Consider the following 25889-nt stretch of genomic DNA (forward strand, 5'->3'; position numbering starts at 1 on the left):
ACTTCTACATGCACCATTTAAAATGGCTACCTAACTGACAAGACAAGGGACGTGAATGTAAGAAGACCAAGAGAGTCACCAGACCCCAACTTTAACATTACTGGCCTACTTCGTTAGCACTTATCAGTCTAGCTTTATTCATCCCCGACAGAGATGTCATGAAGAACCAGGGATCTGTCAATGAGGAAGAAACTCCACACAGTTGATCACTTGTCCTTTTTTCCTGAGCACTGAGGAGTAGGTGTTTTTTTCCTGTGAAGCTCAGGAAAATCAACATTAACAACTCATTGTGTTATTAAATAGTTCATATCTAAATATTGTTTCAATATAAAGGTGCGAATAACACAGATATCAGTAAATATTCGAGAGGACAATGTTAGTAGAATTAGCGATGGTGATCTATATCTTTGGATTAAAATGATTGCTCTTAAATCACATTTTTCAGGGACCACGTGGAAATCCTGGCAATGCTGGTCCACAGGTAATCATTACAATTAATTAAGTTAGAATATTAATGTAACATAATTTTATGAACTTTATTATCATCTTCATACATTATCATGGTTTACCTGTATTTGCCTATCGTGGTTTTCAGGGAGAAGATGGAGAACCTGGAGTCGCTGGTAATGAAGGACCAAAAGGAGTAAGAGGTCGCAGGGTAAGAATTTGCTTTAAATTATTCTCCATTTATTTAATTCAAGTCTCAAAGATTACAAAATAGTTTTGTGTGTGGCATTTTATGTTCTGCTTTATACATATCATTTTACTAAACTTGATTAAAAGCTTGCTAGCTTAACAAACTTTAATGGATTCCCCCTTACATCAGCATTGTCCATTAATCTTCTTTGCATCACAGTTTACTCACACCTTAAGCAAAGCTTACACATCAGAATGGTGTCTAATGGAGGAAGAGGGTGTCTCACCTACCAGCTGGAGAGCTAGCAAGATCCTGGCTTTGCTTCTTTACAGAAAGAGCCAATGAGGTGCTGTATACGGCGGTTGTGGGCCTTCCACAGGATCGAAAGCCCTAAGGTGCAGAAGACTCACCCTCTTCAGTACTCCGCAGCAGCACTGGGGAAGATGGAGCTCTGGTTTTGTTGGATTTGTGAACCATTTAGGCAAGTTCTTGCCTAATTTAGTATCAGTGTGTGAACATCTAGATAAGCTCACTGCTAAGGATATGCATTGATGCCCAGAACAAGAAGTGGTTTTTAAACAAATCAAGCAACCAGTGATGACTTCAGCAGTGCTGAGGTGTCAATGACAGTCACCTTGCAGTGTTCTGCCGGTGAGACATGGTTTGGAGAAACTCTGTGCAGCAAAGACAACCAGTTGCATTTGGATCCAGGGCATTAACAGAAGCCAAACTGACAGAGAAAAAACCCCTGGCTGTGACCTTTTCTTGAGAGCACTTTAATTAACATTTACTTGAAAAGATAAAGTGACCATGCAGTGTGACCACAAAGCATTCAAACTTCAAAGTATCTTCATCAAACCACTTCTATCTGCTCCAAGTCTGCAAACAATGTTACTTCTTCTGTAGATGTATCGTCCAGACATGGTATACAAATAAGAGAAACAGATGAACATTGTTGAGTGTGTGATTCCCTCTGAACACATTTACAAATGCTAAGACAAAATGTGGAAAATTCCAGATTCAATGGGAAGCAAAGCTTGACATACTGTGGAAATTATTGACCCAGCAGAGATATCAAATCTGAAAGATAGCTATTTTCTCAAATCAAACTAAGCAACAAGTTGCAACTGTCCCACATGCTGCCAGAAACAAGTCAAAAGAATGACCTGAGAGCCTCAGCGACATATTTGTGTTCTAATAGAATATTGGGCACAGACATGAAATAATAGCCTAAAGTGGCATCCTGTACAAAGGAAAAAATATATCATTACCTTTAAGGAAATGAGAAAAGAGATGCTGAAGTGCATCCATGCAAGCCATCAAGGTATTGCAGTCTGTGGATGACAGGGGATTTCTCTACTAGCCGTACATCAGCCAGTTCAGTGCTTGTTATGAACTAAGCAAGCTAAGGAGCATTTTACGGCACATGATAGTCCAGACAAAACACAGATGATGCTTGAAGTAGACATCTTCACTCTTGTTACTGTCAACTACTATTTGGGAGTTACACCAGCTGATATCAATGTCCATCAGTGAAAGTGAGAAATTTAGTCGATTCATAAAACATTGGGAAATTCAACAACATATATCATTTCAACACTATAGCTAGTTGAACGGAAATACTGAGATGGCAGTGAAAATCACTAAATGTATCATAAAGAAATTGGACAAATCCACCTCAGACTAAGTCAAGAATTTTACCTGCTGAAAACATGGAAAATAGTACAGTCCAAAGACTAATGTCATGTCACTGCTCTTCCAAAAGTGAGAAAAATTACTGTAGTTGAAATAGGTTTGTGTGATAAATCAACATAAGATTACAGAAAGCTGAATTTCACTTTGATAAAGCTGCCAAGTCATTGCCAAAGCTGATGATTGGAGAACCAGAGTGCAAATGCTCAACACTCTCATCAAAAGCCTGTGTGACAGCCTGACACTTGTATGGAGCAGTTGCTACTTTACTTGTGCATGGTGAACATGAATGACCAGATACATGATCACAACTGCAAACACCTAGACATGACTAGATAAGCTGTGCCTTCACTGCATACAGCTGACCAGAGAGATCTGATCCCATCACCTAAACAGAGGACAAAATGCCCACCAATTCCACATCAATCATTCTGTAGCAACAGAAATAGATCCGCAGCAACAGTTCCCATGGCAACAGCACTCAACTTGGCACGACATTCCTCTGAGATGGATCATCATCCTGGGAATAAGAAGATTCCAGATGAACATCCAAATACAAAGCACACATGGACCATTATGGGAATTGCACAATTTAGAACTAATGTCTGAAATGCACATGCAGAGACTGGCTGAAGTGGAACTATCCAGAATTAACCTACAGTTGTATTCATGGATACACATGTTTATTATTGACCATGTATGTAATTGATAACTTGGATAATCTGTAACTGAAAATGACATGCAGGAAAAGTGGGCTGTTTGAAGACCTGCAAGTGTATTAGTTGGCTTGCCTTAGTTGTGTAACCGCTACCTCTGCTCAAAGTTCCTTTGTGTGCAGTCAGTAGCAGCTGTTAAACACACATCAAATGTAACATAGCCTGTCAGACAGTAGCCTGTTAATCTGGCAGGCTGTCACCCAGAAAATAGCAATCAGGTTGTACTGTTAAATTCAGCAGGGCCTAGAGGCAACTCATTCTCCCAGGTTTCATGTCTGTACACTGCCCCCTAATACCCAACCACAACTACCCCTCCAAAAAACAATAACATGCAACCAGCCACTACCAGACTATCCCAGTTCACATTGGTTCCAATAAATATAATCATTGTCAAGCAGGAACGTGCAAAGCTAATTGAATGCTGAATTCTGTTGCTAAATCAGCAGAACATAACTTGGAGGCGATGGTGATAGGTTAGGGTTTGAAAGGTATAAGTAAGTTCAAAACAACTTAAGCGAGTTTGACAAAGAGACACATACTACAGTACTGAAAGATCAATTTATAACTGATTTCAGAAAGATTCTTTCATGAGAAATGTAATTGATATTTAAATTAGTCTTCTGGAAACAGCAATGGAAATAAAAAATTCACATGCATTTACTTATGCGACAGATGTGATGTTGGCAAGACTGAATTGTTTGGCCTGGATGAATAAGCTAAAATAAACTCCCTGCTCTCTATTTATTCTAAATCTTGGACTTCGGCAATTGTTATCAATGTTTTTTTATTAAATTGCTGCTAGTGTTAAAGAGAAAAAGTTACACATCACTGCAATTCTTTGCTGAACTGCTCAATGTAAAGGAAGGAAGTTTCAACTAGGCATCATGGGTCTCAGATGACCACTTCCAAATGTGATTTTTAAAATTGAACTTCCAATGTTTTTATAAATATTTTGGACTGCAACTTCAGTAGAAAGAAATTAATTCACTGGCTATTCCTGCAACCTCATTCATATCCCACGTCACAGATTTATAAAATACTTAAGGAATATTTGTCAATTTTAAAATGAAGTGCATTAGTAAGTTATAGTCACAACTGATGTTTAATTGTAGATTTTTAAAATAATTATCGCTGGTATTTATTGCTGATGAAGTTTCAAGTGAAATAATGTGATGTTTTTGTAATATCAGGGTAACGCTGGCCCTCTTGGTGATCCTGGTGAGCCAGGCTCAGTTGGACATCCTGGAGAAATGGTAAGATACGTTCTACAAAATGAGCAGACCAATCACAATAGTCATCAACGTGCAAACTGAGTTCTGGTTAGTGCCACAACACATCAAATGAGATGTGCTTCACCTGTAATAAGAGTCCTTAGTACCATTCTAAGTACTATTATTTACTTATCTATGCTACTTAACTCTGTGATCTGCCTGTATTGTTTGCAAGACAAAGCTTTTCACTGTGCCTCAGTATGTGGGACAATGAATTCAATTCAATTCAATTCAATTAAGTCATAACATTGATTTTTGATTGTTATTCTTTCTCTGTGGTTTTGTTTTTTCAGCAACTTAAGCACATAAATCAAAACATTTATAAAGACCAATGTCAGTAATAATGCCAAAATTACTTCTAGTATTTCACTCATGTTCTGTTCAAATACAGGTCCTTGATTCAGCTTTTGGTACAGGTCTTTTGACGCTTCAGCATGAACTGTTTTCTTAGCAACTTTTTTGTCATCAGTAGTTGGCATTACCTTCCGGTCTCAGTCCAGGGTGAGGAGGCAAGTGCTGAGTGTACCTTAGCAGAAATAGGACTTATACCAATAGTATGAGTTTTTATTCTGAATCACATGCAATCTGTCCAGGCAACTGAGGCAACTGGCCCCCATTTCCCATACTCATCACAAGTTCAATCTAGCTGCAAAACTAAATAATCTACATTTTGAAAGTTTGATAGTAGCCCTCCTCTTTGGTCTGTTAGACGCAATATCGGTTGCATTGAGAAATGTTACTTTCTGTCTACTGTTTCGCTTTATTTGTTGTGCCGAGATTTTCGGTTCATCAACATTTTACACCTCCAGATATTGGTATTAGAAAAGGCCTTGCTGAATACTGAAGGGCATTTATGAAGTAAAAATAATTCCTAAACTGGGTGACAGTGACACTGGTCTGGTTGCTGCTGCTTTTGGAGAGGCGGGTACTGTCTTATAAGATGCTTCCAGCTTAGTCTGTAGCGCACCCATCTTGTGAAGGACATGTGGCCTCCCATTTACTATGGCCCTGGATAAGGCACCAAAATTATGTTTTGATCTGGTTAGAGACCAATAACTTTTTGTTTTACATAGAGAAATTTTGAGATCCCGGGTACATACTAAGAGGATAAATACAGATGATTTATCATTTTCAACAAATTTCACTATACACACTAGTAGATTAAAACAAGTTACGTTACAATTTAAACTCTCACATCCAGAATTAATGTGAGCTAAATATGAGTTGATAGATAAACTGTGAACGAAACCCCACGGTATACAAAAAGCCACAGATACTTCAATGCGGATCGCACAGATTCCTCAGCAATCTGATCATTAAAAATGACATTGTGGACCACCAAATCTCATTAAAATGTTGCCTGCTTTAAAAGGGATGCCAATTCTTCACTCTTGAAGATCTAGCTTTGAAAGTGCTTCGAAAGTCAATCCATCAGCAACCACCTCAAGAACTGCTCACATCCTGGTTGTTCGATCTCTTCCCCGAGATTATATTCCTGAGGTTGCTCACTGAGACTTAACTCATCAACATAGTCAGGCTGCCAAGCAAAACGTTCCAACCCAAGTAATGCCATGAGCCAACAGTTAGCCCACGTAGATAAAGGAATAGCCAGAGAAGGAAATACACTTTGTAAGTAAATTGATTGGAGTACCTGAGTGAGAGAAGCATCTCAGGTTCACGACTATTTCAGATATGTATTTATAACTTATATTTTGAAGTTTAGTAAACGCTGTGAAGCTTATATCATGGAGATCAAAAACCTGGAATCATCTATATTACAGTTACCTATACTTTTCAAGCGTTAAATTAGATAGACTGGGTTCAAAGAATTAATTGTGTGAATAGATAGAAACTGATGTGCAAACAAGAGGAAGTGGCCTTACTATCAGAGATAAGCCAAACCGTTGTTGAAGTGTCGAATTCCCTCTAGCATAAAGTAGTCAACGCTAATTCAATTAATAATTTTGAACCTGATGTTAATGAAATGCCAAGAGGATCAAGAGCAGTGAAGCCAATGCAGATACATTGAATTAGGATATACATCATCCATGGTAACATTAAATGACAGAACAGGCTTGAGGATCTACATGGCCTATTCCAGTTCCAATATTCCTCAATCTAAACACTTTATTTAACATTTGCTTTGAAAGAAAATAGCATGTAAGGGTATAGTGATTGGATCCAGGTGGATCTTGTTGATTATGAGATCCTTGATTGGTGTTGCTAACCTGGACAAATCAGGGCGTTCTAGCTGACAGATATAAACAGGATTCAAAGTCTCCTGTCCTTCAGGGACTGACTCCAAGCCAGCTGACCACAACCAGTGTACTATGCGCATGTAAATGAGGGGCAACTGAGTGATGGGATGTCGGCCTCTGTGCACTTATTTAAAAAAAAGAACATTTATGTTTAAGTCAATTTTAATTGCACTTCCTATGGCTCAGTAAGTTTACTGAGTGAATAATTGAGTCATACATCCAATAAATGTTCAAGATTTAGTAATAATTGGATTTTGCGACTTAGATGTTCTCGGCTGAGGCACTAGTAGGAATACTTCTATCTCACTGCGTTAAGAAGCGAAAAAAATCCTGATCGAGGGCCTGTCTGAAAGATTGACTCTCCTGCTCCTCTGATGCTGCTTGACCTGTTGACCTTTGTCCAGCTGCACATTTTATCGATACCCAAATATCTGCTCTTGCTTACATTCTAGTGATTCCCATGAAACTATAGATACTAGGTGAAGTTAAGACCAGATTCAGTTGTTATGTTCATTGTACTCAATGAGTTGAGATTGTGTTGCTGGAAAAACACAACAGGTCAGTCAGCATTCAAGGAGCAGGAGAGTCAACGTTTCTTATTATTCCTGATGAAGGACTTATGCCCGAAATGTCGATTCTCCTGCTCCTCGGATGCTGCCTGACCTGCTGTGCTTTTCCAGCACCACGCTCTCGACTCTAATCTTCAGCATCTGCAGTCCTCACTTTCTCCTTCTGCTCATTGAACTTGTTTAAAAAAAAGAGTTCACCACAGGTGGTCATGACACAATATTATGAAAAAAATGACAATAGTTTCAAGAGAAAAAGGGAGACAACATTAATAACACTGAAAAATTTTTATTTTTGAACTAGATTTATTCTTTCTGTATTTCAGGGCCAGCAAGGACCACAAGGTCGTGCACTGGAAACGGTAAGCTATATATGTAAAAGATAACTGTGTATCAAATTTAAGGTTTTTTCTCTAAAGTTTGTTTTTAAATTTTAGCCATCTCATTTTCCTTGCAGTCTTGTGGCCTTATTGCGTATATACGAGAGAGCTGTCGTAAGTAACATTTACTTCTTCTCAGTGTTTTAAGCTCCAGTCTCACAATAAATTTGGAAAACTTGAGAAAGATATTGTATTTGAAGGTTTTCATGGGAATGTGAAACCAAATTATATTTCTTTACATTGTAAAGACAGTATAATTTTATTTTATTTGCGAGTGTGGACTGAAATAGTAAATGGACTGTTCGAAAATTAAAGGAAGGATTGACTACACTTTTAAAAAGCAAATTATTGAAGTTTATTGTAAATTATGTTCACACTACTGCTTTGGTCAAGCAGTGGGGGAGTCTGTTTGTAGTTGGGCCAGCACCAGGGTGTGTGTGCAAATTGAGAGCACACCAGCAACAGATTGCTGGTTAATACATGGAGTTGTGACTAATTAGGAATGACGAAGGCCATCAGTGTAATGACAACTGACTTTTGTTGAGCTGAGCAGCTTGTGAGTGTATAATACTGGCAGAAGCTTTTGGACTGCTGTAAAAGACATATAATGTGGTTTTCCTTCCAGTTAAAAAAATGTAAAATCTGAAGAAAATTATTTTCGCTCACCAGTCACTCTAAGTTATGGCTGTTAACAAGTATCTAAGAAACTTTGTAGTTTCTTAAACATAATAATGACTTCTCTTCTGTGAAGAATTGCAAAGAACAGAAAATCTAGGAAAGCAAAGAGATTATTTATGCAAACCCTGTGGATCGGAACCATTTAACTGCTTCCCTAGTTTTCTCACTCCAATGATATCTCCAATGACCTTTTTGTCTTTTTGTTTCTGTATGTGTACGCTGTTGGAGAGAGTTCATAAGGGGGTTACATATGATGGCAATTGTATTCTCTCTAACAGTTATTACACTGGGTGTTACCTCAGTTTTAATGGATAATGTCACAAAATCGTGTCAAGGAATTTTATACAAACGGGTTTATTGTTAGGTCAGAAACAGAAGCAGTTGTAAAATAACTCAGTGATCAACATTCTATACTTTCACAAGGTATTATAATTTGTAATTAATATCCTAATGTAGAAGTTGGACCTAGCTGGCTCATTTGGGGTTTGCTGAAAAATGAGCAGATTATTAAGTGAGTAGAAACATTTAGCTTGCAGACAGATTTTGTTTCCTGTGAACACTTCAGTCACCATCTAATTCCAAATTAAGCACCAAAGCTAATTGCTGCATCTCTACCTATCCAGTAGAAATCAATTTAACACAGATATGGATTCCTGTGATCTCCCAGACTTTGTGATTTAGATATTGAATGTTTTAACCAGCAAAACTAACGAAGGACCTTTGGGCATGACTCTCTTTGCTATTGTGGAGTCAAAGAATCAGAGAAGAGAAGAAGCCATCAAAATGTTGAAACACATGAAAAAAGCTGAAGCTTTCTCTTCAAATTGCATGCTTTCTACAGCATCTCCTTTAATAAGGAGAAAATACTACATTTTGTGGACTGTTGTCAGTGATCAATAGATCAAATCAAGTTTGAAATGCAATTTGGGGTTTGTTTTTATATCCAGAAAGTAGATAACTTGCCTTTGCATCACATTTTCTCAAAATACTCGACGATAAACTGATGAAATACAACGAAAACAAACATAAAGGAATGGCAACCTCGAAGCTAAACTCAAGCAACCTTCCAGTTTGTACCATTGTGTCTACCAGCCCTTCCTCCTCATCAACCTCAATACTAATAATTGATTGAAGTGTTCAATCCCACCACTTTTCAAAAAGACTGAAATACTCTTCGTAAGATGATGGACTATCCAATCTCAGCTTTGTAAACCAAAAAATATCCTTCATGGTAGCATAACTAAAACCTTCCTGAGACTTTGCATTCTCGCATATTTAGGTTAAATTAAGCTACATAACCATTTGTAAACTGCAAAAACCAAAAGAATTGCAGATGCTGTAAATCCGAAACAAAAGCCGATGTTGCTGTTCTGTGGATGGGTCACTAGACCCTGAAACATTAACTCTGATGTTTCTTCAGTAGTGCTGCCAGACTTGCTGAGCTTTTCCAGCAACTTCTGTTTTTGCATATGTAAAATGTTTTTTTAGATACCAATTGTTAGCCGATTGATTATTTTAGTGGTTTAAATGAACAGGTAATAATAAAAATTTCACTTTTCTTTTCTTCTTTAGCTTGTTGTTCACAAAGTAAGTAATCACTGTAGAGCTTTGCAAATTAAAACATTTGCCAATTCTTTGAATTCTGACCCTTGCTTGTTTGAATACATGACACTTATAAAGGTTTTGCTTCTCTGCGTTGTTCCAGGAAGAGGAGAATGCCCGGCATACCCCACAGAGTTGGCATTTGCTCTGGACATGTCCGCAGATGTTACACCAGCAATATTTAAACGGATGAAGACCATTGTAAATAATTTTGTCGAGGATATTAACATCGCTGAAAGCAACTGTCCCACTGGGGCTCGTGTCGCAGTGCTGACTTACAGTAATGTAGCAAAGCCTTTCATTCGATTTTCTGCCTTTAAGAAGAAACAGTTACTGCTGAAAGAATTAGATGCACTGGCACACGAAAGATCAAATGACAGACGGAATATTGGCAATGCCATGGAATTTGTTGCAAGCAATACATTTAAACGAGTACGAAACGGCGTCCTTGTGAAGAAAATAGCTGTCTTTATCACGAACGGAGGATCACAAGACACTGAGGTCTTACCTGCAGCTGCCTCTCAGCTCAGTGCTTTCGGCATCACTCCAGTTATCATTTCGTTTAAGAACATCCCAGAGGTAGAACAAGCTTTTCCGGTGAGTAAAATTATTATATACACATATGCTTTTAACACACACTTTGCTGCTTTGAAAATGTAAAAAATTGTTCGGCAGAATGTAAGATGAGTTAGAATCAGAATTATAAACAAGAATAGGGACATAATTTTATGGCAATGTTTCTTGGGTGGCACCACAAGTTAAATCTGGCAGCTCCATGAAGCATTAGTTGGCTGGAGGTGGGGCATATTCTCCTCACTCTGGTGGATGTCAGATTGGCCAGTAGTCCCAGCACTGTCACTCAAGGTGATAGGACAGCTGGGACTATACATAATCCACGCTTCTAAGTCCCAGCAGCCTCGTGCCAGGTATATGTGGTGGTATCGCAGCAGTGACTGGTGGGGACACAGTCAGATTGGAAAAGCCAGGGTGGTAAAGAGCACATAATCCAGACCTGTGGAGAAGGAGTGTGCTCACAATCAGGAAAGGAGCCCAATGACAAAGGGGCTCTCCCTTTTCCCACACAATGCCTGTGTGCAGGCTAACCTGCAGGGCTTCCCCTCCATCCTTGACTTCCTCCCAGTGACCTCAGAATTGCATCTGCACAGGAAGTGGCCCTCATTGGCCATTAATTGACCACTTAAGGGCCTTAATTGCAGTGAGGCTGCCCTAGACTTTGCCTGCTCTCTGTAAAATTTCAGACAGTTTGGAGGTGGTTGGATAGGGGAATTTCACAATTCCCCTGCCTGCAAGCCTACGGCAGCTACCCATACAATTCCATCTTTAATTTTCAAGATTTATTTCATAAAACCTCTGACACATTCAGACTGTGTGTAAGTTGGGAAAGTTTTACTTCTACATATATCTCTGATGTGCTACATATTGCTTTTTCTTTTAAAAAAAATCATTTTGGAGATTATATGTCTGGAAGAATACATCTTAAATTAGTTTAAAAGTACATTTCAAGTCACTAGCATGCAAAATGTAGAACTTGTGTTGCTGCTTAGCATCTGAATAATCTATACTATACATTCAAGAAGCATCAAAGCATACAAACTAAATGCAAGTTTAGATTTCCTACTGTTTTGGTTCTAGCTGTTCATTCACTGTAGGCAAAGGAAGTATTGTGTAAATGTTACAAACATCAACATATAAACGTGCAAACATTTTTAAGGTCTCAATGGGATCACAGTCGTGTGGGAATAATGGATAATGTTTAGGGTCAGGAGAGAGCTATATAAACCCTTTTTTATTAAAAAAACTAAAAAGAGAAATATAAGATTATGCTTCCAAGCATTTAACTTTTCTTTAATCTCTTCTGGCCCAGGATCTAGACAGGCTTCCCAGTTGCCAGAGTGAACCAGTTCAGCCTACAGGTTAAAAATCTAGATCCATCACATGTTTAAAATAGGACCCTGCTTCTTTCCAATGAGCATTCTGCTCTTTGGGTGAAAATAAGTTAATATTGGCATTAACCCAGAAAGTGCTGGAGAAACTCAGCCGGTCTGGCAGCCTCTGTGGAGAGAGAAACAGAGTTAATGTTTCGAGTCAGCTATGACTCTTGTTCAGTATGGTTTATAATGTTGGAAAACAGCTTCTGCCAGGTGGGGGCAATTGTGATTGGAGATCATATTTCTATTGCAAAATTTATATGGTTACATTTACAATCATGAAGATTTTTTAATTTTGTTTACATTTTTTTTCACAAGGATGCGGTGGTTGTATTACCAAGACAGCAACAACAATCCCAAGAACTGTTAAAGCAAATCTTTTTATGTACACTTTGCTATGGTATGACTTTAAGCTTTTGAAGCCCTTATTTATGCATGCCTTTTAATAATACAGTTGAAGCTTAGCCAAATATATTGCTTTATGGAGTGAATTCCTGCAGTCTTTTCCCAAAATCTGTCAATATCTTGTTTAACAAAATAAAATGTGGTAATTATATTTTGTAATATGTAAAAAAAAGGGATTTTTAATGCTTAATATTTCTAAATTACTAACTAAAAGGCACATACATGTAAAGAAAAAGATCCTACCCCTCAAACATTTTGCCTTGGTTTTTGCTCCTGGGCCAGGAACACAGAGTTGGGACAGTTCCGGCCTCTGGAAGGCTAATGCTAGAAAATGTACCCCAGAAATTGGAATTTTTATTCTGAAGTGGAAGATTTCTTGGGAGTTGAGCTGGATGACACCAGAATAAGTGCGGAGATTGCTAGATATGAGGGTGAACTGGTTTCCCATGCCCCATTCTTTGCAACATACACCTTTCTCTCACTCCAATGGTTACTCATAATCTCTACGCCAAACTACACCCTCCATCAAATCCCTTCGTCTGTCATACCTTGCATGCCAATCTATCACCATTTGTCCATCCTCAATGGGTCCTCATTTGTTCCACGCCAACCTATTTCCGCCATCCGTATCCTCCACCCACTTCTAATGAACCTATGTCAATATAGTTCCATTTCATGTTGACCCATGCCCTTGAACTCACTCTATATCCACCATGGACAAACTTCCAGCCCTGCAATAAAAGAAAATAGGGTAAAATTTGAAGTGCCTATTGCAGAATTTTGCTTTTTTTTAATTAACTCTCATGCGTAGATACAAATTATACAACTTGAGTTAAACTTTGTAATCAAATATTGGAACAAATGCTTAAGTTGACTGTATAATCCTAGAAAAACAAGTATTATAAATCATAGGTTCACTTAGTAGAGTCTGTAACCATCTGTTGATAATTGCCAGCATCACACGGTGAAATGGAAGTTTGTGAAATTAGTCGGGCAGCATTAATCCAGTAATAGTCACCTTCAGGCTTATGTCAACAGAGAGTGGAATAGCAAGCAATGTTTTTCAGGTATTTAAATGGCAAGATTTTAAAATTCTTTGAAAGCTTGACAGTTCTTTCGATGCTTTCGATAGTTCTTTTTGACAGCTTCAACCTCACAATTTTGGCAGATGCAGTTGTCAGTTCCAATAAGCTTCACTATTCCAATGAGCTTTTCTACTTTTTATTCACATTTATGCCTGCTTTTGATAATCCTGAAGGCCATCTTGCCTCTCCCAAAAAGCAATTGACGTCTCCCAAAGGGCATCTGACCTTCCCCAAAGGTATCCTGGGACAATGTCCAAAGGAATACTGTATCTCTCTGAAAGAGTACTTGGCTATCCAAACAAATCTACAAAGTTCCGTACTGTTCCTGCCAAGTCCAAACTGCACCCATCATAATTCTCAAAATATGACTTACCCCCATTCTTACTGTCATGTGAAATGGTATATGCTGAGTTTGGGTGGAGAACTTCAAATTCTTGACTTTGTTCACCGTGTTTACAACGCTTTGCATTGTTGTGAAAAAACTGTCCTATTAAATAAATTGACATTTTCTTATCTTTCTCTTACAGATGAATGTAGTCCTGCTGACCAGTGTCCAAGGAGACTGACCCCAGTTCCTATTCCAGTAAGCCTGGACATAGCCTTTGTTCATGATAACTTACAGCAGATGGAACCTACACAATCTGAAACAGTGCAGCATTTTCTGAACTCAATGCTTAATCAGTTTGTCAGCTCTACAGAAACTGCAGCCCCCGATCTTCATCCCCGGGTGGCTCTGGTACAGCACACACCAAACTACACACCAAGATATGGGAAAGATGCATTTAACCTAGAGTTTGGTGTTTTGGATTACACTGTGAAAACACTAAAGAAGAGACACATCCATGATTCATTTAATCAGCTGGAGGGCGCCACTGGCATTGACAGTACCATTGAATGGACCTTGAAAAATTTCTTCTCAAATTTCACAAATCAGAGAACTTACAAAGTTATCTTTACAATATTTTCTGGGGAAACAAGCATTGATGAGAAGAAATTATTGGAAATATCCCAAGAAGCAAAATGTAAAGGTTTCACGATATTTGCACTGGCCCTTGGGAAAGTATCTAATACCACATTCCTGAAGGAGTTTGTCAGTTTTCCTTTTAATCAACATTTACTTCATTTGGATAGAGCCCTGGAGGCTGAAATTGAATACGCACAAAGGTTTGCTGTGAGTTTTCTGAAAAATCTGGCAAGTAAGTGCATTAACAACTTAGGAAGTTTATATATAAACTTGTAGCATTGTATGATAAGCACAAATACGACTGCTTGGGCAGTATTATTTTCATTTTAATTTAAGTGAATTGTTATTTATCTGAATGGATATCAGTTATTTATTGAACTTGATACATCTTTGAAAACCTGTTTATTTACTGGACCTGTTACTCCTTCAGTTGATATGGCAATGAGCATTTTCAATCTTCCCATTATCACACTGTGTGACACACAATCCCTAATATTGTACACAATGTTTTCCCAAGTATCTTACCACAACATCATGCAGCCTGGCCAATAGGTCCCAATAAATATAAAATATCTTTTCAGATACCTTTTATTTTACCACAAATGCATATTTCTCATAACCACTGTGATAGTTTAAACAAAAGAAAAATACTTCACCACAGCATAATTCATTTTATATACAGCATTAACTCCTGTGTCTTTTCTAGATTTTATTTGAAGACTTAAATCTCTCCCAAAACCTAATACTTTTACCCAAGGCTCTGTGAGCTTTATTTGGATAGTATTTTCTGAACATCTGGAGGGATGCATCAGTTTCAATCAGCTGCATTGAGGGGATATTTTTCCCTAATTGCTAGAACATTCCAGTAGCTTTGGAAAGCTTTCAGAAGCTTGACAGAGATAAAACCTATGTTACATTTTATTATAAGAAAGGACATGTGTATTTAAGAAAACAAGAAAAAATGATAGTTAAATTGGTAATGTACTGGTTTTGAGTTGCATAAACTAAACTTTTTTTTCAATAAAGTAGGGAATTTAGGTTAGACTAAGAGAGGAAAAAAAGAGTGGCAACAGTACTTTCTGAATTTATTGTTAATTCATTTTTAAAACATCAGTTCAATGTTAAAGTCAACAATTGATTTGCAGCTACCAGTTAGATCCCAGCATGTGACGTAAATTTTCATTTCGTTGTTGGTGAGAAACTGAACAGCAGTAATTGTAACAGGTTCCAACAGATCATCAGTCATCGTGGATATAATGTCGGAGTCTCTTTTCCCACGGTAGAAATGTCAGTTATTAGGGGACATAGGTTTAAGGTAAAATGTGATGCGTTTAAAGGAGATATAAGAATAAGTTTTTTTACATAGAGGGTGATAAGTGCCTATAATCCGCTGTCAGAAGAGGTGGTAGAAGCAGATACAATAGAAACATTTAGGAGGCATCTTGACAGATACATAACTGGCAGGGAACAGAGGGATACGGACCGCGAGAGACAAAGGGTTTATGGTTTAGAAAGGTGTCATGTGTCAGCACAGGCTTGGTGGCCAAACGGCCTGTTCCTCTGCTCTACTGGTCTTTGCTGTTTGTTCTTTGTACAGCAGGTTACAGCAAATCCACAGCAACTATTGTAATAGGTTGCAACAGATTAGCAGCCCAATCCTTTCAACTGCTAGAAAGAAATATTGAGCTACCTGTGTATAATCAGTGGCTGATCTGCTCGATCAGTATAATGATTTCGCTGAAAGTGAGTGCAGAAATCCTAACTTCCAACGTCTAAGTGACAAAGAGAGACAGACATAAAGAGTAAGGTGTGCAACAGTTTTTTTTATAAATTCATTCTAATTTGAGTTTTGCTTAATGACAGGTGTGATGTGAAATTGGATTCAGCAGCATATTGTGGCTTCCTTTTGGAAATTAGAATAATGTTTAATGTGTACATTTACAGTTCTGGTAGAAACTTTTACAGATGCCATATTGTTGAAGGTGTTAGCATATATGTCTAAAGTCTGTGGCAAGTAGATGGAATATGATGCCAATCAGCAGATTCAATCCCATTTTGAAGATCAACGCCAACATGGTTTCTTGACCTTGAACAACCAAACATGTATTAAGTGTATTAGGGACCAGACCAAACCCCCTCAAAACATGTCAAGGAGGTAGCGTAGACACTTTTTCTTATTTTAAAGGTAAGTGCCAGGTATTGAGTTCTGGACGTAAATCAATTGGTCAAACTATCAGATTTGAAGCAAAACACACTTCATTCATACACTACAGTTAAAATACAACAAAACAAAAAAGAAATTGGAATAACTTAAACTTGATTGGAAAATGTAATGGAATAAAAGATTATTTAATTACTAGACAGTAACAGCTCCTATATAATAATATCCCATAAACATACCCTTGGCAAAGGCAAATTCAGTGAAATACATTGCCTCATAGGCAGTTCTCTATTACAGGAGGAAAACGAACATGAGAAAACTCAGAGAGAGAGAGTAGAAGAGAGAGCTGTACTGCAGCTTCCAAACCCAGCTTCAAGACCCTAGCAGCAATTGCTTCTGAAACCTTAAAACTAAAGAAACATCCTGGTTCTATGGAAGCTTGACCCCACCCATTCAAGCTGCTTTTATTGTTCCAAATTAAAAAAAAACCCAAAGACTCACAAGCTTATTTATTGAATTGGTTTCAAACAGACAGCTAGGTACCTCTGTATTAAAACCTCTCCAAAAAAAATCAGGACAAAATACACCTCTTGCTGCCATAGTGTCATCATGAGTAGCAGGAAGAACCAGCCAGATCCATAGAATTGCTAGTTGATTTCTTCTGCCGGTTCATGTAATTCAATAATAATTTGGTGCTTTTTTCTTTCACTAGTAGGGGAAAGAAATCACAAGTGAAAGTAAATTATAGGGCCCTAAAAATAATCACAATTGATGACAAAGTATATGACAAGAAATATTGGAGACTTGTGAAAAAGTGATAGCAGTAACCATGGGTGACTTTAATTTACATGTCAACAGATCAGATTGACAGTGGTAACCCACATAAGAAAAAACATAGTGAAAACAAGAAATGTGGGAAATCACAGCATGTCAGGCAGCATCGTGGAGAGAGAGCAAGCTAACATTTTGAGTGTTTGGACTTCCACCCAGGGAAAAGACTTTGTCTATTTATCCTATCCATGCCCCTCATGATTTTATAAACCTCTATAATGTCACCCCTCAGCCTCCAATGCTCCAGGGAAAACAGCCCTAGCCCTACTCAACCTCTCCCTATAGTTCAAATTCTCCAACCCTGGCAATATTCTTGTAAATCTTTTCTGAACCCTTTCAAGTTTGACAACATTCTTCCTATAGGGGGGAGACAGGAATGAGCACAATAATTATAATCACAATCCCCCATTTATTAACATGGTTAATCCTGCACACGTTTACCTTCTCTCTGTCATTATCATATTGTCATCCCCAATATAAATTATGTAGACCACCACTAAATAAGTACATCTATATCAAGTTGGTAAACTAACTCCACATTGCTTGTAAATGAATCACCCTAATGGATTTCCCTAGCTACTGTCTTCCCTGGGTATTTAAGATAGAGATAGCTATGTTCTTGATTAGTAAGGGAATCCAGGGTTACAGGGAGAAGGCAGGAGAATGGTGTTGAGAGATATATCTGCCATGATCGAATGGTTGAGCAGACCCAATGGGCCAAATGGCCTAATTCTGTCCCTATATCTTCTGGTGTGTGCCTTTGCTGCCCAGTTTTCCATTTGTTGCAGCATGGGTGTTTGTAAGGCTGGTAACCTTTAGGGGAGGAGGCTGTAATGGCCTAGAGGACAACTCTGAACTCAGAAGACCTGTTTTTGGAGACCACCGCCTTGGTGTTATAGGGCACTGGAGGAGTGGCAATACCAGAATATTGATTGTTGTCTTCCTGAGAAGGGTCAGTAGGTTCATGGTTCTCAGTCATTGAAACTTGGGCAAGGCACTGTCCCTACAAACTGAGCATTCTGTTTGAGAATATTTGTTCAGGTGCTGAAATACCCTGTGAGCCCCTTTGAGCAATGCTATCTGTAGCTGTAGTGACAGCAGTTTGACCATATTTGGCAGCAAGCTGACCCCGTGAGACTTATATCCGTGTTTCCAAGCAACTCTCAAGCTTAAGGTTACAAAGGGTTACATATGATATGTGACACCTAAACAGACCATTCAGCCTAATTCATCCATACTACACTTGAGCCTCCTTCCATCATTCTTTACCTAAATCTAAATTTATAACCGTCTATTCCTTTTCCCCTCAAATGCTTGTCGAACCTCACTTTAAATGTGGCTATATTATTGGCATCAGCCATCCTCTGTGATTATGAGCTCCACATTCTTACCACTGTTACAGTGCAGAAGCTGCCTCTGAATTCCCTATAGTATTTCTTGGTGACTACCTGTTATATTGATGACCTCTCACTATATTCTTTCCCATAAGAGTAAATATGTAAATATTCTCTCTGTATTCACTCTTCCAAGACCATTGATAAGTTAAAATGCCTCTATTATATCACTCCCTCAGCTTCTCTTTCAAGAGAAAAGATCCAACCTGTCAATCCTTTCCTGAGCTGTATCCCGAAGCAGTTCTGGTATCATCCTTGGAAAGCTCCTTTGCACTTGCCCCAGTGCTTCAATATGCTTTTTATAGTATGACGGCCAGAACTGCATGCAACATCTTAAGTGTGATCTAACCAATGTTGACACAGATTTTTAGTTCTATTCATCTAGAAATAAAAACTAATAATGGATTTGCTTTTTTAAATAGCCATGCTAACCTGTAATGCACCTTCTTGTGATTGGTCCATTTATACTGCACAATCCATAGTTACTTACCTCTATCAAGCCTTATGCCTTCAGATAATGTTACCTCCCAAATTTCTTATCAAAACACACTAACTCATTTATGAGGATTAGCCGTCATTGTTTCATTCTGCATTTGTTAATGTCTTCTGCAGCCCTCCTCAGTATTTGGTATCATCGCAAATTGAAAATGTTTTGTTTTTGATTCCATTGTCCAGATTGTTAATATTAATTATGAGTATAGCAATCCTTATGAACACTATTTCCTATTTTCTGCCACTCTATAACAAATCTTTACTTACCATAATTTCTTTCTGTTCTGAAGTCAGCTAGTCTCGAAGGTACAACTTGTCCCCCATTCTCTGACCATATTCATATGAGACATCTTATTGAAAACCTTTTGAAAATCAATTTCAACTGCTACATAATCATTCTCTACTCACTCTTTTACCTCCTCAGAAAACTCAATAAGGTTGATCAAGCAAGATTTCCCCTTTTTAAATCTATGCTGACAATTCATTGTTCTCTTTCTCACTTGAAAATATTACTTATTTCCTTTAGTAAGGATTGCATTATTTCTCCTCTTACTGATGTCCAGAGGATTCCAGAAATCATTCTGTTCTCCTTCCGAAATATAGGATTTACATCAGCCATCTACCAGTCATCTGGTACATTGTTTTTATAACAATTTTTTAAAAATGACTCTGCTACCTCTTCCCAAGACTATTCTACAATATATTGAAGAGATCCATCTGGACCAGTTGGCTCTGTCCTCTTTGAGTTTGTTTAATTTCCTTGTATAATAGTACAGAACTTGAGTATTTCTGAAAAAGAAAAAAACATTGTGTTGAATTTTTTTGTTTTGCACTCAGGTCAATTGGTGAGAAATACCAATGTAAAAATTGCTGATTTGTTGGCAAGTAGATTCTGATTGGTAGATGTTATCCCATAGAGAATGCACCGGTTAATGATTGCCGAATGTTTACTGCCAAATGCTGTTTAATGTTGAAACATGCATTGCAGCTCCTCTACTCTCCCTCTTCTATTTTATTTTTCTAAATACCGGGGTGGCACGGTGGCACAGTGGTTAGCACTGCTGCCTCACAGCGCTAGAGACCCGGGTTCAATTCCCGACTCAGGCGACTGACTGTGTGGAGTTTGCACGTTCTCTCCGTGTCTGTGTGGGTTTCCTCCGGGTGCTCCGGTTTCCTCCCACAGTCCAAAGATGTGCAGGTCAGGTGAATTGGCCATGCTAAATTGCCCGTAGTGTTAGGTAAAGGGGTAAATGTAGGGGAATGGGTGGGTTGCGCTTCGGCGGGTCGGTGTGGACTTGTTGGGCCGAAGGGCCTGTTTCCACACTGTAAGTAATCTAATCTAATCTAATATGTTACAGAGAGGGACCTCGATAATCCAACAATCAATTAACCGAATATTGGATTATCCGAACAAGATTGAAAGGTCCCGTTGCTTGGCTAACTATGTCATCCGGCATTCGATTAACCAAATGAAATACTCCCCGCTCATATCCTTTGGATAATCGAGGTTCCTCTGTACTTAACACATTGAATTTCCAGACTGATTTGGTTTTTCTGCAGCCATTTCTCAGTATGTTTGACTGTGAGTGGTTTCTCCCAATGTCTGGTAGCTCCTAGTATCCTTGTTTTGTTATGAACAATTTGTAAATTGTTATACAGACTTTTTTTTTATATATATAGGAATTCCTCACATTTTATACATTGCCATCTTTGTGGGGTCCAATTCTGCAATTCCATTTATTCTCCTTGATGTAAATTTTCTCTATTACTTTCTTCTCTCCTATGATCTCCTTTCTGTTTTGTCCTGTTTTTTTACATTTCTTACAGATCCCATTTTTCAATCTCACTAATTCATACCATTTCTTTGTGCCATCTCCCTAATTACCATTTCCATTACACACCAGTCCTAAACTACTTCATCACTACAGTTTTCTCCTGGTCTCAGAACAGTGAGAATCGCACAAATTGAAGTACCCTGCCTAATCATTTCTGGATTCTTGTCCTTAGTGGCAGAGAATGCAATCTATATCTATTCCTGTAATTATGGAATCTGCTATTAATTTCACTTATGCTCTTTGTTCACCCATGGGCAGACTTCTGATTCCAGCTTTGGTCTGCTTTGCGGCATTACTCCCTGCTATCTTTCTTCTTGTCCTCACAGGTTGTGAGTATAAAGCACTGGTTGAACAGGTGGCAGGAACTCCAACTCTAACTCAATTGTAACCCTGCTACCGAGGTCCCTATCAGTCATATTACCTCTTTCTAGAATTTGTGTTTTCCTCTGGAGTGTGACTATTTGCTGGATAAAACTGTCCAGACTCTCCTCCCCATTCCTTATGTATTAGCAATGCCAATTGTGTGAAAGTCCAGTAGAACACTGGGATATAAGTCCTATTGATAGAGATTGTCAGTAGGACTATCCGATAGCTGTGATGTTTTTATTTGATCACAGGATGGAGGTGTGTCACTGACAAGTTCAGCTTTATTGCTTATTCCTAATTGTCCTTGAGAAGGTCCATGTGCTATTGGGAAACTCAGAGTGTTGTTAGGAAGAGAGTTCCAGGATTTTGACTCAGCAACAGTAAAGGAATAGCAACCAAGTTCCCATGTCACTGGAGGAACTTGAAGGTGTTGGTGTTGCCATATATCTTCTTGCCTTGTCTTTTGAAGTGGTAATGTTTGCAGGTTTGGAAGGTGCTTTCAAAGGAACCTTCAGAATTTGCAGCAGTGTATCTCAAAGATGGTACAGACTGTCATCACTGAAGATTTGTGATGCAGGAAACTGCTTGAGATGGTGAATGGTGTGTCAGTCACATAGGCTGTTTTCTCCTGGATGATGTTGAATTTCTTGAGTGTTGTTGGAGCTGCGTGATCCCAGTAGGAGGAAAGTCTTCCGTCACATTCTGGACTTTGTACCTTGCAGATGTTGGACACAATCTGCCCTCTCTCTATCTCTCCACACCTTCCCTGGAGTTCGACAGAGGGGTGTACCCTAAACCACCCCCCCCCTTCCGCAGATAGCCTCTGACACACTTTTGAAGCTAAAGTATTTATACTGTTTTAGTTTAGCTTCTGGTCAGTGGCATTCCTCTTGATGATGATAGTTGGGGATTCAGTGATGGTAATGCCATTCAGTGGAGGTGGTTAAATACCCTCTTCTTTGAGATGACCATTGTTTGATACTTATGTTGCATGAATGTTGTCCAATGTCCACTTATCAGCCCGATCCAGGATATTAGAACATAGAACAATACAGCACAGAACAGGCCCTTCGGCCCACGATGTTGTGCCGAACATTTGACCTAGCTTAAGCACCCATCCATGTACCTATCCAATTGCCGCTTAAAGGTTGCCAATGACTCTGACTCTGCCACTCCCACAGGCAGCGCATTCCATGCCCCCACCACTCTCTGGGTAAAGAACCTACCCCTGACATCCCCCCTATACCTTCCACCCTTCACCTTAAATTTATGTCCCCTTGTAACACTCTGTTGTACCCGGGGAAAAAGTCTCTGACTGTCTACTCTATCTATTCCTCTGATCATCTTATAAACCTCGATCAAGTCACCCCTCATCCTTCGCCGTTCCAACAAGAAAAGGCCGAGAACTCTCAACCTATCCTCGTACGACTTCCACTCCATTCCAGGCAACATCCTGGTAAATCTCCTCTGCACCCTCTCCAAAGCTTCCACATCCTTCNNNNTGTTCCTCCACCTTACTAAGAACCCTACCGTTAACCCTGTATTCCGCATTCTTATTTGTCCTTCCAAAATGGACAACCTCACACTTGACAGGGTTGAACTCCATCTGCCACTCCTCAGCCCAGCTCTGCATCATATTTAAGTCCCTTTGCAGCCGACAACAGCCCTCCTCACTATCCACAACTCCACCAATCTTCATATCATCTGCAAATTTACTGACCCGCCCTTCGACTCCCTCTTCCAAGTCATTAATAAAAATTACAAACAGTTAATAAAAATTACAAAATAAAAATTGCCTAGGGTTGGCTGCAAGTGAACATAGATTGCTTCATTATCTGAAGAGTTGTGAATACAACGAAACATTGTGCAATCATCAGCAAACATCCCCACATCTGACCTTATGATAGAGAGAAGGTCATTGAAGATGGTTGGGCCTGTGACAGCACTGTGAGGAACTCCTGCAGCAGTTTGGGGCAGATATGATTGACCTGGAGAAATCTCAACCATCTTCCTTTGTGCTTGGTGTGATCCCATCGGAAAAGAGCTCTTCCCCAATTCATACTGACTTCTGTTTTGCCAAGGTGCCTGGATGCTACATTCTGTCAAATACTGCCCTGATGTTAAAGGCGGTCACTGTCTTGAGCTCTCGTTGATATTTGGACCAAGGCTGTATTAGGTGATCATTTATATAATTTGAAGCTGCATTTATAGACCTCGAACATTGATGCAAAGTCGTTGAACCTCTTACTATATTGCATCTTAATATTTGGGGCTGGACTCCCAGTGTTGAACTCCATGGCTGTCTATTCTCATTGTCTTTTAGTGTGTTTGAATGATTTACTGGCTAATACAGAGCATCTCTTCTACCTTCTGTCTCCTTCATCAAGACTTCACCTTTTATCACATCAGGTTGACTTCATGCGCCAATGCCAGCAACTTCTCTAGCCACAATTCATCCCTCCTTTAAGTAAGCAGGCTAGCATTAAGCAGTATGGGCTAGGCGTCAGTGGTGCCAGACGGTCATGTTTTTGATCAGCGGTTAATGCCTGCAGCCAATGAGCAGTGCTGTTAGCCTGGCTGACAGCTGTAATGATTGTGACGAAGAGCCGACACAAACTCTGTGTGCTGCCTGCATTTCAAACATCAAATGTGGGTTCATTAACTAATGTGTTCTCGCACTCACTTCTGGAAGCTGTCCAATGTGGAATTTTAAAACCTTTTCTGAGGAAAGCAGACAAGAAGGAAGAGGAAATCTTGGGGATGAGAGCAAGAGGGATGCAAAATAGAAGAAAAAACGTGGATGTACAGCACAAACAAAATTATACAACTTTAAAAAGAGGGATAGTAGTAAAGGAATGTGACAAAACATCCGATGAAACAAAAAGTTCAGAAACATGTTAAAAAGTAAATGGAATGCTTGACTTAAATAGTTTTTTAAAAAATTTTATACAGTGTACATTAAACCATTGTAAATAACCAGTTATATCTCAGAGTACTGTGTAATTCTGGGCACCACACCTTATGGAGGATGTCAAGTCTTTGAACAATATGCTGAAATGATTTACCAGAATTGTACCAGGGATGAGCAACATCAGTAAAAGGAAGAAAGTAGGAAAACTAATATTATTTTCTTGGAGCAGAGAAGGCTTTGGGGAGAATTAATAATCAAGATATTGAAACGTATAAGGGCTTTTGAAATGATGAGTAAAATATTTTCATTGGCAAGTAGGCCATTAAGCAATTTACACAGCCTTAAAATTGCTGGCAAAGAACCAGAGAGGAAAATAGGGATATTTGTTTTCTTTTAACATCAAGTTATGACCATCTGGAAATATGTAGTGGGCCAGGCAGCATCACTGGAGAGAGAAACATAATTAAACGTTGGGTCAATGACCTTCCATCAGAAACGGGAAAGAAAAAGATTTAACAGACTTTATACAAGTGCATTAGTGGGATAACGAGAAGATAATCCAAGACAAGATGGAAGACATGTAAGATTACACAACAATCTAGATAATGGTGCAAGGTAAAAGGGGGTGGTATATGGACAAGAGAAGAAACAAAGGATGGATCTTGAGGAACTGTAAATTGTTGAAAGTGTTGAGTCTGCAAGGCTGGGAAAGGTTTAATTGAAAGGTGAGGTCATACTCCTCAGGCTTGCATTGGTTTTCATTGGAACAGTGTGGAAGACAGAGGACAAAAAAACTCAGGGTCAATACGGACAGAGATTAAATTGATAGGTGACAGGAAACTCAGAGACACCGTTACAGATTGAATAGAAATATTCTGTAATGCAATGAGCTTGCTTGTGTTTACTGTTTTCAATGTCAGAAAATAACACAAGGAGCAGAGGATACAGTACTAAATTGAAAGAAATATAAGTATATTGCTGTTTCATTTAGGATGGCACGGTGGCTCAGTGGTTAGCACTGCTTCCTCACAGTGCCAGGGACCCAGTTTCTGTTCTAGCCTCGGGTTACTGTCTGTTTGGAGTTTGCGCATTCTCCCTGTGTCTGGGTGTGTTTCCTCCCACAGTCCAAAGACGTGCAGGTTAGGTGAATTGGCCATGCTAAATTGCCCGTAGTGTACAGGGATGTGTGAGCTAGCTGCACTAGTCAGGGGTAAATTGTGGGGGAATGAGTCTGGGTGGGTTACTCTTCAGAGGGTCGGTGTGAAATTGCAGCGATTCTGTGATTCATCTTGAAGGAATACGAGAGGCTTTGAACATGGAGAAGGTAAAAAGGTAGGGGTTCATCTCCTGCATTTAAATAGAAAGGGATCTTGATAAGTGCAAGGGATTGATTGAGGAGTGGAGACCAAGATGAAACAGATGCAGTGGTTCCTTTGAAATGCTGAGAGGTGATGGCTCGAACAAGACTCACACAGAGTTTCCCCATCACCCTGCACACCACAGTCCTCCACAATCAATGTTTCATCCTTATTAATATCTCCCAACTCCTGTGTGATGTTGCCACCAAAGAAATATATCCCTCCCCTGGTTCTGTGCTGTAATATTCTATGGTAGCCACATTATTCAGCCTTTCTGTATAAATCTGTGAGCAACATCATCAGAGATTAACTTGTAATTCTTAAAAGGCTATACTTTC

At 39.0% G+C, this 25889-nt stretch overlaps 1 protein-coding gene across 3 annotated transcripts in view; it reads left to right on the forward strand.

Annotated features, from left to right (window-relative positions):
- The window catches only part of col6a4a (collagen, type VI, alpha 4a), a 155193-nt gene that overhangs the window by 112105 nt on the left and 17199 nt on the right, over window positions 1-25889 (forward strand). For 2 of the 3 annotated variants that reach the window (XM_043719260.1, XM_043719262.1), the window contains exons 27-35: window positions 446-481; window positions 596-658; window positions 4236-4298; window positions 7467-7502; window positions 7598-7634; window positions 9771-9785; window positions 9904-10397; window positions 12068-12149; window positions 13767-14435. In XM_043719260.1, the coding sequence (XP_043575195.1) occupies window positions 446-481; window positions 596-658; window positions 4236-4298; window positions 7467-7502; window positions 7598-7634; window positions 9771-9785; window positions 9904-10397; window positions 12068-12149; window positions 13767-14435 (1495 nt within the window). Of the gene's footprint in view, window positions 1-445; window positions 482-595; window positions 659-4235; window positions 4299-7466; window positions 7503-7597; window positions 7635-9770; window positions 9786-9903; window positions 10945-12067; window positions 12150-13766; window positions 14436-25889 lie in introns of those variants that run through there. The other variant, XM_043719263.1, reaches the window with a different exon arrangement.

The sequence above is a fragment of the Chiloscyllium plagiosum genome, chromosome 29 (assembly GCF_004010195.1).
Source record: "Chiloscyllium plagiosum isolate BGI_BamShark_2017 chromosome 29, ASM401019v2, whole genome shotgun sequence".
Lineage (NCBI taxonomy): Eukaryota > Metazoa > Chordata > Chondrichthyes > Orectolobiformes > Hemiscylliidae > Chiloscyllium > Chiloscyllium plagiosum.